Source organism: Lygodium microphyllum, chromosome 1 (genome assembly GCF_053477565.2).
Source record: "Lygodium microphyllum isolate KBCC chromosome 1, Lygodium_microphyllum_v1.1.10, whole genome shotgun sequence".
Lineage (NCBI taxonomy): Eukaryota > Viridiplantae > Streptophyta > Polypodiopsida > Schizaeales > Lygodiaceae > Lygodium > Lygodium microphyllum.
In genome coordinates, this window is record NC_141135.1 from 61364430 (window position 1) to 61376619 (window position 12190).

The following is a 12190-nucleotide window of genomic DNA, read 5'->3' on the forward strand; positions in this document are numbered from 1 at the left end:
CTTTGTGATATTTGGTCTTAAAGACCCATTTGACACCAATCACCTTCCTATGAGCGGATCGAGGCACAAGGTCCCAAGTGCCATTCTGCTCATAGCATGCAACTCTTGCTTCATAGCCTTCTTCCAATGCGATGACTGCAAAGCCTCCTTCATGGAGGTGGACTCCCTATCTTGCATAAGATGAGTCATCAAACAATAGTTAGAACAAACAAGCTTAGTGGAATATGCTTGATTTCTTCGAGAATGTTGTGGGCCATCTTGCAGTTGCCACTTCTCAGGGACCCCCTCAATCCGTGCCTCACGTAATATATCACGTGCCCAACGAGGAGGAGGCCAGATCTCTCCTCGTCGCTCTCTATCTATTGAAGTCTCTAGAACGTCCACCTGCAGGTGGGTCATGTGGGGTGGCCAGTGGTAAAAAAGAATCCTTAGCTGAAGAAGAAGCATCCCTAAGAGGCACTGGGTCCAAAGGAACAGTCTTGGGTTCTTAACTATCTTCGGGATCTCCAAGTACAGGGTGATCCTCACCCCCCTCTGAAGCTGGAATCTTCACAAATTGCACATCATGATTTGTGTTGACATCTCACTTAATAGGATCATACAAGTAGTAGCCCTGGCATTGTAAGCTATAGCCCACAAACACATGTTTCTTCGAAGCCACTTCAAACTTGCTCTCGAAGTCTTCAGGATATGAACATAGGTGTCACATTCAAAGATCCTAAAATAAGAAACATCTAGCTTGGTCCCAAAATAAGCCACATAAGGGGTTATACCGACCACGGCCGAAGTAGGTGACTGATTGAGGATGTGGACTTCAGTAGCCATAGTCATGTCCCATAGACATTGAGGTGTCTTACGATACTCCATCATGGTGCCAGCCATCTTGATCACACTCTTGTTCTTCCACTCCAATATGCCGTTCTCCTGAGGGGTGTGTGTGTGTGTGTGTTTGCAAACTCTTGGTAAATACCACGATCTGCACAAAATCTAGTAAGCTCGTTAGAGACAAGTTTTTCACCCTTGTCTAGCTGCAAGGTCTTTAGCTTCTGGCTTGATCGGTTCTCCTCGAAGAGCAACCAATTCTTAAAGTTGGAGAAGGCCTTCGACTTTAGCATCAAGTACACCATGTCATCCTACTAAAATCGTCAACAATAAGGATGAAATACAAACTCCCCTTAAGAGATTACGTCTGCATAGATCCACAAAGATTTGTAGAGAAACAAGCTCCAAGGGTGCTAAAGATCGTCTCGAAGTGTTATTGGAAATAGTATCACGATGTTGTTTTCTACAAATGCAGGACACACAAGGCTGTTGGCTCACCACTATGCCTGGCAAACCTCAGACAAGTTGTCCCCTAGACGCCTTCTAAAGGTAGTCATAATTTAGGTGGCCAAACTGAGCATGCCAAAGCTGAGACTGTGTTTGTGAAGTAAGAAGACGAGAAGTCAAGGTAGAAAGAGACCTCAACTTGTAGATTCCATTCTCCTCATAGCTTGTAGAAAGCACCTTTCTCGAGTCACGCTCAAGAATCTTAAAAGAATTAGTATCAAACTCAACCAATAGGCCAAGTGTACGGAAAGAAAATGGTAATCCAAACCTGGCACATAAAGCACCTCGAAGTATGAGAGTACCACCTTGTCCATTTGGAATCAGTTGTATATCACCCCTACCTTGTATGGAAATAGAAGGGCTATCTCCTATGAGAATCTGCCCATGTGAAGGCCACAAATGGTCAAGACTTGTAGAAGAAGGGGTCATGTGCCAAGAGGCACCACTATCAACAATCCGTTCACGGGGGTGTGGGGCCGTCAATGCAGCATTAGAAGCCTTCAGGGTCGATGCTTGATCCGCCTCCAAATGGAGGAAAGCAACTGATTAGGGAGCAGCCATTGTTTTCGAATCCTTCGAAACCTTTTTCTTCTTGGTGTCCTTCTTATCCTTGTCGAGGCAATCCTTCTTCCAGTGACCTGTCTTGCTACAAACGTGACAAGTAGAATCCTTCTCTTTGTCCTTCTTAGGTTTGTTGTGCTTCTTCTTGTTGTCCTTCCCCTTCTTCTCAGAGGATTGACCTATAAATGCCTCCGACTTGGAAGCATTCCGTCCTTCAAATTGTTCCTCTTGGTCCAAGACCATAGGAACCAACTTCTTTCATCGAAGAGTCGACTCTTGCCTTGAAGCAATCAAGGCAGAGTAAAAAGCACTAAATCTAGGTGGTAACTGTGATAGAAGAGTTATTGCCATGTCTTCGGATGTGATCACCTTTCTTGCATCCTAAACTTGCATTTGAAGTTGCCATAGCTTGTTCACATGCTCCCATATAGAAGATGACATGTTAGGATTCAACGTCTGCCTTTGCACCTCCAAAGACATCTGTTTCATAACGGTCATTCGGTTGTACATTTGATTGAGCTCTAGCCATATGTCCCTAGCCATCGTCAAGTGTTCAATATGGACAATCATGGCTGGAGTACATGAAAGGAAGAGAAAAGAGCGGATGCAGGCATTTAGTTTGCCTCAATGTGCTTGAACCGTTGCCAACTCCACACGATCACTTGCCAAAAGTTTGGACTTGTCTCTTGATGCAGGACGATCAATGGCCTCTATAAAAGCTTTGCCGAAAGTTTGGACTCGTCTCTTGATGCAGGACGATCAATGGCCTCTATAACAAGCTCAGCTAAATCATAGGACTCCAAGATGACAAGCATTATAACACGCCAGATGCGGTAGCTCTCACCATCAAGCTTCTGATTTGATGGAAGAGTCCATGGGATGGGCATCTTTTGATCCATCATCCATATCAGCCTTAGAAGGCATCTTTACTTGAAATGCTTGCAGAAACACAAAAGCAGCCCCCCCTCTGACTGTGAAAACCCAACTTGCTAGGGCTCTTCTCCGCTTTCTTGCACTTTCTCCATCTATCGGTGGCGGTGAAAAGGTAAAATCTGCAACTCAAAACATAGCCTTCCTCTTTCTTGTACAGCAAAAATCCACAACAAAATCAGAACTTTGCTCCTTTTCTGCACGCCCATCCTTGTCTTAGCCTTGTTTCGATGTGCAGCCCTGCCGCTTGCCCTCGAATGCTGAAAACGCAGCCTTGTGTCATGCTGAAAACTCCTCTACAAGATTTTTTTCCACAAGGAATTGGAGAAAAAGAAGAACAAGGCTCTTGGATTGTTTAAGTGTTGGTTTTCCTAGCGTATTTTTGTTTGGGTTGACGTTAGCCAATGGAGGTTCGAGGTTTGCCCACGATCAATTAGTCTTTGCGTTGCGTTGATACCATGTCAAAATGCAGCAGTGGGAAAGTGTATGACGGAGATTGAGAGATAGAGTGAACACGGAGAGGGGGGAGAGAGACGCATATTTGTAATATTTCAGGTCTATGAGAAAGAGCTCTTAGGTGTAATTCATGCATTGTCTACATGGAAGTACTATTTGTTGGGGGACTGGTTTTATAGTGCAGACAGATCATCAGACTTTGAGGTACTTTTTGGCGCAAACAAAGTTGTCATGGAAGCATATGAGATGGGTAAATTTTCTCTCTATGTTTCATTTTTAGATTGTACATATTGATAGTAAAAAGGATGTGGTGGCTGATGCATTGTCACGTAAGCCTCAAGTTTCAGCTGTCAGTATGGTTTGTCACAATGAGTTGGTTGCCATGAAAGAGCAATATGCTATTGATTTGGACTTTGCTAATGCTTATGATGAGCTTTGCAATGGCTAGGAGCAAAGCAGTTGAGGCCTAGAGTTATCACTGAAAGTCATGCTTCTCCTTATGTAGGACATAGAGATATTGGTTCCAAAGTCAAGGTAGTGGAGCATGTCTTTTATTGGCTAGCTTTGAGGCATGAGGTTGCTAGCAGTCTAGACAACTCGTGCGAGTTTGGGCTATGCTTGATGTTATGGGTATTTTAGGCATTTTATGGTGGTCATTTTAGTGATTATTTAGGCATTTATTGTTGTCTGGCCAGTATTAAATGCTGGCCGATCAGTTGCCATATTTGGCATATTTATTCAGTAGCCCCTCCTCCTCTCATTTAGTCATCATCATTCTTCAGGCGGTCTTTCTGTTGGAGACAGGAGCCAGTGCCGGTGCCCACGCAGCCAGTGACTCACTGTTGTACGCGTCATTCTCGTGTTTGGTATATGGATTCCATTTCCCGAGCACATCTTTGAGTTCTCTTTCTTTGCAGTGTTCTTTTGTCTTGCGTTTAGCAATTTATTTCAGCACTTGTCTATGCTTCCATTGCTGCACTACTTATGACATGGTATCAAATTGCAGGATCTCGGTTCTTGCTGCAATTTTTTTGTTGATTATAGGTCTTTCTTCCCTTGTTGATTAGGCTTGCGTTTTTCAAACCAACAATGTGCGTTTTCAGCCTACGCATGGATTTCAGCTTGCCATCGTCAGTTGGCTGCCTTCAATGCTCCACCAGCCTGCATTTTTGGTTTTCTGTCCCTAACCGTCGTTTTTTGCTGGATTTGGAGTTTTTGATTGATTTTTCTTCAACTTGCAGTAGTTGGCCTTCGTTTTTGATTAAATTTTTGGTTACACTGCATGTGAATTCTCATTTTGTGAAGTCTTTGTTGTTGGTTTGGTTGTATTTCCTCTCCATATACCGTCTACCCTCTATATTCTCTTCTCCTCCTCTCTAGATGCCTCCTTTGTGCACTCCTATAGATGATAAGTTACATGGACCTGACTATCTTACATGGAGTGATGTGATGAAAGCTTGGTTTGTGTAGAAGTGGATTTGATACATTGTATGCGGAGCTATTCCTCGGCCTCAATGTCCTTTTTCTCTTATTGAAGATTTTGATAAGGACAACCATGAAGAAGCTGTGCTTACATGGGATTCGGACGATGACTGTGCGTATTCTGCATTGCTTCGGTGTATTTCTAAAGTTTTCTTGGCGGTTGCCTCTTGTAGGACATCACTAGAAATATGGTCAAAGCTTCAGATGTTGTGTGAGGCATCTTTCCTAATGCGTGCTGTGATCCCTTATGGATGACTTCAACAGATAAAGTTCGAGTCCAAGGAAACCATTCGGTAATTTTTGCTTCGTGTTACACAGGTATAGGACTGCATCATGGGGAGGTGAAATTTTGAAATGCTTTAATTTTGTCAATAACATTTGATTACGTTATTAATCAAATGTGCAAGGTTGTTTAGTACATGTGATGCACATGGCAATTATTTCATGGTAACAGGACAAGGACCTTGAGGGTGCAGTGGGTGTCAAAGGCAAAAGTTGTGATAAGTTATGCCAGTTGGACTTTGGGGGTCAATTGGTGTCAAGTTTTACTCTAGTACAGTTGTTTGGCCAGAGAGGTCTCCAGACCACTCCAAGTTGCAAATGGCCTAGCCAATTTAGTTATGGATGGACACACTTAATTTTGGACAGGGTCACAATGGTTGAAATTAATTTTTACGATTATTCAATCTTGAAAATTAATTAAATGGTTGGATAATGTTGGAAAATGGGTTTAGAAGGTTGCCACTTGGCAAAATGCCCATGCAATTTGAGAAAACGTTTTTGGGGGATGGGTCTTAGCCATTTAGCTAGTTTATAGCGTGAGAGAGAGAGAGAGGTGGGGGGGGGGGTTTTGTTGGGCCATTTTCTCATGAGAGAACACCAATTTGCTATAGAAGACATCCATCTGGGGTCCTCAACAGGCAAGGGACAATAGGAAGACGTCTTCTAAGGGCTGGCAATAGCATTGCTAATTAATTAATTAATGCCAGTCTAAGGGTCTAAGAGGTTGGGGACCACTCTAGGTTGCAAATGGCCTAGCCAATTTAATTATGGATGGGCACATTTAATTTTGGGTGGGGCCACAAGGGTTGAGATTAATTTTTACGATTATTCAATCTTGAAAATTAATTAAATGGTTGGATAATGTTGGAAAATGGGCTTAAAAGGCTGCCACTTGGCAAAATGCCCATGCAATTTGAGAAAACGTTTTTGGGGGATGGGTCTCAGTCTTTCAGTAAGTTTAGAGAGAGAGAGAGAGAGAGAGGTTTGTTGGTTGTAGTCATTGATATGTGGGTGGAGTGACAACATGTCTTATGTGATCACTATCCTTTGATCTTGAAATTGACACATTGACCTATTCATGCCTTTAAGGCTCCTCTAGCCCGTCTGCCTCTTCGTTTCAATCAATCCTTTCTATTGCAAAATCAGTTTTTGGAATGTATTTAACAATTAATTGCTTGTTTCGCTCTAGGGTCCTATCTAAAGGGATGGAAGCATGTGCCGTTTTTAGGGATAATGCGCAATGGTTATCCTGACAGTATGGTACTCAGCATGCTTCCTCTTTACGCACTGAATTGCAGCATGCACAATCTTTGTTGGCTCATTCGTTGTCTCTGTGTCAGTCGGGGGATACCACTGATGACTTGCTCACATGCATTGAATGGTTGGAAGGCAGAGTTCAATCTCTACAAGAAGAGGAATATGCTAAATATAAATTGCTGGCCAGAGCAGAAGCTTTACATGACAATAGCTGTTAATCTTATCAATTCTTTGCTTGATTACATCAGAAATACGCTCGGGAAAATATTGTGCATTTAAAGAATGAGCAAGGTGTTATGGTGATAGACCTTGCATCCATCATTCAAATGTGTGTTGACTTTTATGAATTGCTGTTGGGCCCGCAATAGATTCTTTTTGATGCTGTTCACTCTACTCACCAATACATTTGTGATTTGGTTAGTAACTATGTTTAGCCAGAATGGGTTGATTTGATGGAGACTGATATTTCCGAGGATGAAGTGGAAGAGGTACTGTCCCATTTGCCTTGAAGGAAAATCCTTGGTTGGGATGGGCTTCCTAATGAGTTCTTTTCAGCCCATGTTGAATAGCTTAAGGATCCATTGACTCGCCTGTTTCAGTAAGTGTGGAATTTTAGTATCATGCCTTCAGATTGGAAGATTGCAGTTATCCGGTTATTGCCTAAGGTTTCCTCTCCAACCTCTTTGAAACAATGGAGACCCATTTCTGTTATGGGTTCTTTATACAAAATCTTATCTAAAATCATTGCGAGCAGAAAGTATTTCTGCATTTGGTTTATCCACATCAATACAGTTTCATCAAGGACCGGAATATAATGCATAACATTTTGAATGTTCAACTGGGGATTGACTATGCTAAAGCTTCAGGCCAGGAGGTTGTTATGCTTCAGCTTGATATTGAAAAGGCATTTGATCATGTAAGCTGGTCTTTTTTGAGGTAGCTAATGTCCACCATGGGTTTTGGGTCACGTAGGATTTCTCTTGTTGATACTATTAGTTAGGGTGCAGTGGCCCGTATTGCACTTAATGGAGGGATCACTGACTATCTCGGTCTCTTCAGCAAGGATGCCCTCTCAGCCCTTTGTTGTTTGCTTTAGTCACTCACCCGATGCTCTCATTGTTGGATAAGTTGGCCACTCAAGGTGAGATTGTTGGTTTGACTCTTTCCAATGTGGGTCAATGCATTATGATCAACATGATTTCGTTCTTCCTGCCATTGCTTCCTTGGACTAAGAAGTCTATTTTGGAATTGGTTCAGCCTATCTGATTTATGTTATGGAAAAAGAAAGGGAATCGATTGGGCCAAGTGTGGATTTCGTGGCTGCGTGTGACTAGTCATTACTCCTAAAGGATGGGGGAGCAACTCTATTGGATGTTAATTTTCATATGGCTGCTTTGAGGCTAGCTCTTCTGCAGGCAGTGTGTGTAGAAAGTCATCCTTGGACAGATATTGAAATTTTTTTAATAGAAAGGATTGGTATTTCTCATGGTAGCATGGTTATTCATGCTTCTTGGTGGCATGTGCTTAACTCCGCGAGAGCTATTAAGGTCTTCTAGTCTTTTCTCCTTTCTCATTTGATCGCATCTTGGCAAGCAATGTTATGTTTTGCAGTTTAGCGCCCTCTTGATTCTCGTAAGGAGGTGAATTCCTTGCAAGGTGAAGTATTGGCTACCTCCAGGTTGTTGGATTGGCCTGATAAAGATCTGCAGAGAGACAAGTTCAATCGGATGGCTCGTTTGGGCTTGCAGACAGTGCTTGATGGTGTCATTTTGGGCACGCCCGTCTGTATTCTTTTCGGTGTATTCGTCAGCACTTTCGGGTGCCTAGAGGATATCACGATATTTGGTCGTCCATACAGGACAGACTTTTGAGATTCTTTCCTTTGCATGTGTTATAGCCATTGTCTCCCTGACGTGATTGGATGTTTGTGATTCTTGATGATTTTGAGAAAAGGCTAGCTAACCAGATATATCATCAGATGGTGGAGGCCAAGAGATGGGTCATGTGTAAGGCTAATAAAGTATGGCATATTCGGGATAGCAAAACGAAGTGGCAGGAAAGATTCATCCAGCCTTGGAAATCCAAGGTTTTGTATCAAGGCAAAGTGTTCATGTGGAGGCTGCTTATTGGGGCCCTTCCTACTGGGAATGTGTTGCGTGCTCACAAGATCTCTGTTGGTCGATGTGTATTCTGCACTACTTGCGATGAGACAATGCTTCATCTCTTTGTCTCTTGCCCTATTGCGAGACAAAATTTGGAGTTTTGTTTCTGGTGTGTGGTCCTCGGTGACTCAACATCGGATATCAGCTCGTTCGTGGATTTTGGAAAAGATGACCTCTATGACCTCTTTGCATTTAGATTATTCCTGCCTTTTCCATTTCCTTAGATGGATAGTGGTGTGGAATATTTGGTGTACTTGGAATGCCTTCATTTTTAATTCAGTATCGGGCATCCATGGTCATGTGGCGTGTGTTCGTGGTTTAGTGTTGTGACAGATCTTCTCTATGGCGTTTGATGATCTAGTTCTTCCTGAACATTGCTACTCCCTGGCTGGATATTGTTTGCTCCACTCCAACTGTTCTTTCTGTGTGACATTTCTGTGTTAGTCTTGGTAGACTTTCTTTTATGTTTGTTATTTTCTAGGTTGACCTAATGGTCTGATGTAAATATTTACTATTTAATTCAATTATCTTCTTGAAAAAAAAAAGAGGGGTATGTTGTTCCATTTTTTGATTGGAGAACAAAAATTTGCTGCAAAAGACAGCTATCTGGGGCCCTTAGCAGGCAGGGGACAGCAAGAAGACACCTTCCAGGGGTTGGCAATAGCATTGCTGATCAGGTGACAACATTTTGGAGGTGTTTGGCAGTAGGTGACTGCATTAAATGTAGGCTAGAGTTGGCAGTAGGCAGATTTTAAGGTTTTCTCATGAAGTAAATTTGATCTCTCTCTTATCTTGGCGTTCTCTCACCTTCTCCAATCAATTCTCAAAAGATCTCAAGATTTCTCAGCCACTCTCAGCATATCTCAGCCAGATTTGGTGGATAGTAGGAGATTTCGGTTGTAAATCCTAAATTTTTGCAGAAATTAGGGTTTAAGTTACCTTGGCACTCGTGCCAATAGGATAAGGCATTGTACACTGAAAATTGGGTCCATTTGTTGTCATTTTACAACCTTTGATGCTCCCATTTTTGTTGGTGAACCCATTTGGGGTTGGAAAATTGGGTTAGCAGCTCAATTTTACCAAATACTTGCCACAAATCTTTGCATTTTCTCTCTCTACAGCATTCTCTCTCTTTCTCCAACCATTTCCCAGCTTTGCTCCAAGTTTTACAGCAATCCAGCCATTGGAAGTGGAGATTTTGGTAAATCTCTGTTGTAACCCTTGATTTACAAAATAAATTAGGGTTTGAAAGACACCTTAGGAGCTGTGCCAAGATTCGAAGGTTTCAGACTTGAATTTTCAGAGCTGAAATCAGTGTATTTTAGGAGGATTTAAGAAGCTAGCTAGCTAACCAGCCAGCATTGAATTTGGGGTTAATTTGTTGGGGTGCCAAGTTTTGGAGCGGATAGGCTGTCCAATGTCCAAGATTAAATGGTAACATTTGCTTTTTCAGTTTATGTGAATTTTATACTTGATGTAATTAGTGCTAAATCAGGTTAGTACCACCCTATCCAAGGAGGAAGGATGGTTTCACTAATGCAAAAAGTTTATTGCAAATACAACTATAGAGAAAGCCTTTAGTAGAAGCTATAGTGGCAAAAACTTGTAGTTATCATACTTTGATATTACATACATGTGATACGGGGCATTCGTAGTTGGCAACATTTGGGTCTTAGAGCATGTATTTCATGGAGACCAAGAGGTTCTAATAGAGATGTTATGGTGTGTTGTTGCATGGTGTATGCAACGCATTGTATGGTTCAGGCTTGCGGTTTGAAATATACTCTAATCATACTTTCATACTTGTATACATATGATGGATTGAATCTGTGAAAACAACTTGGGACCAGTACTCATTTGTATGTTGCATGTGTATATTCTGATTAATTTTTTGGCTGTGCAGAATCTTTATACTACCTCTGGTACTCCATCATTGTCAGCTGACTGGGGATTGTTTTAATTATTTTGAGAGTTCAAATTTAGAAGGTTTTCATAGTGTTAGTTATCTTGTTATTTGAAATTATTATGGTTTTTGGCATTATTCTGTTTGTGTAGATTCTTCTTAGTTTGAGACGGTTAATATTAGTAGGCACCTTTAACATGGCCAACAATCTCTCTGTGTTCTCAAATGTGCATTCCTTTTAACAGGATGAGAAATCTTTGATATGGCTATCAGGAAAAGAGGAGTTGCATCTGAGTTTGAGTTCTGTTGCAAGAATTATTCCTGGTCAACGCACAGTAAGTAGTTTTTCTCAAAATTTCATGCTTAAGTTTTAGGAAGGTTTCATGCCGTGGTTTATTCTGGAATATTTCCTCTCCTTTTTGAGTAAATGGCCTTGGTCGACTGATTTATCAGGCTAATTTCCAGCGTAATCCCACACCTGAGAAGGAGTACCAGTCGTTCTCCCTCATCTACGGACACGATGACCAATCTCTTGATCTTGTTGGTGCAATTACTTTGTAATCCAGTTGGAGTCCTCTATGATGTTATTCTTACACATCTTGTTTAAAATTAGTGCGCGTGTGTAGGGTATACATGTTAATTGTTGTGAGCCCTATAGCACTGGTTTATTTTGAAAGGTTTCTTTTGATGGTTCAGGTTTGCAAAGATAAAGATCAAGCAGAACTGTGGTTTGTTGGCCTCAAGGCCTTGATCAATGGGGGACAGTCGCAGAAGTTGCGAGTGGATACTAAGAATGAGGGATCTGTGTCATTGGATGGACATAGCCCTCTTGCCCATGTCCGTAAAAAGTACGTGACTGGTGCTGGCAACAGTTTGCAACAGGTATAGAGCTTCTTTTGAGTGTCTGAAATCGGGATAAAACAGTTAGAGGGTGTAGGGACATGAGTTTATTCTGATGTATTATGGTTTTCATACGTAGTCTACCCAAAGGCATTTGCAAGCAATCAACCTGCACTTCATTGCTGGAAATTGACATAGCTGCATGAAGGAATCTTCTCTCCAACTTAGTGAAGCAGCAAGCAAAAATTTGATAAAGGGTTTCAATTGGGAGCAACCTTTATTCTCTAGCATGTGCCCTAGACTTTAAAGTCCTTGCATATATTCATTTCAAATGCATCCACTTGGAGGCTTAGATGCATACACGGAAAGGGAGCTCTAGCTGCCTACATTTGGAAATGAGTTGGGCTTTTCTGCTATTCCCCCACAAAGCTATTGCAATGAAGTGTCTTTGAGCAATTTTAAGAGTTGCAGTAGAATTTCTGTTCCATGTTTAAATCTACTATGAAACTGATGAGACATACAAATTCTTCTACAGTTTTGCAAGGTAGTGCTATGTTGTCTAGACTCTATGGGCTGCACACTCTTTTGCTCTCACAACTCTTTCAATAGGCATTATTAAGGCAAGGTCCTTAATTGTATTTGTATGTACAGCCTTACACAAGTTCCCACTCCTTTGTTGATAGGCATTTTCATTGCCTGCAAGTCCAAGGATGGTGAGATTCGACAAGTTTCAGCATATGGCTTCCTAAATGACTCGAACTCCTCCTTTCTCTAAGCAACACGAAGTGTGTATCACAAACACTATGACAACATAGAAGAAGAATGAAGTAATGAATTGTGTTGAATGCTAATACAATGGAGTGAGAGCCTCTTGGTACTAAGGTGAGAAAAGTCGAGTTGATGATGCTGATCAAAGCTTGAAGATGAGTGCACTATCTTGGCTGATCAGGTGGTAGCACTTGTGGAGGAGGATGCTATGTGGAGTGAA

The 12190-nt window shown here is 41.7% G+C and overlaps 1 protein-coding gene across 1 annotated transcript in view; it reads left to right on the forward strand.

Moving 5' to 3' along the window:
* LOC148041176 (PH, RCC1 and FYVE domains-containing protein 1-like) overlaps positions 1-12190 on the forward strand; it is a 47029-nt gene that overhangs the window by 21769 nt on the left and 13070 nt on the right. Inside the window, exons 4-6 of the mRNA XM_087677377.1 lie at positions 10608-10697; positions 10816-10902; positions 11059-11244. Coding sequence (XP_087533503.1) covers positions 10608-10697; positions 10816-10902; positions 11059-11244 — 363 coding nt within the window. The remainder of the gene's footprint in view (positions 1-10607; positions 10698-10815; positions 10903-11058; positions 11245-12190) is intronic.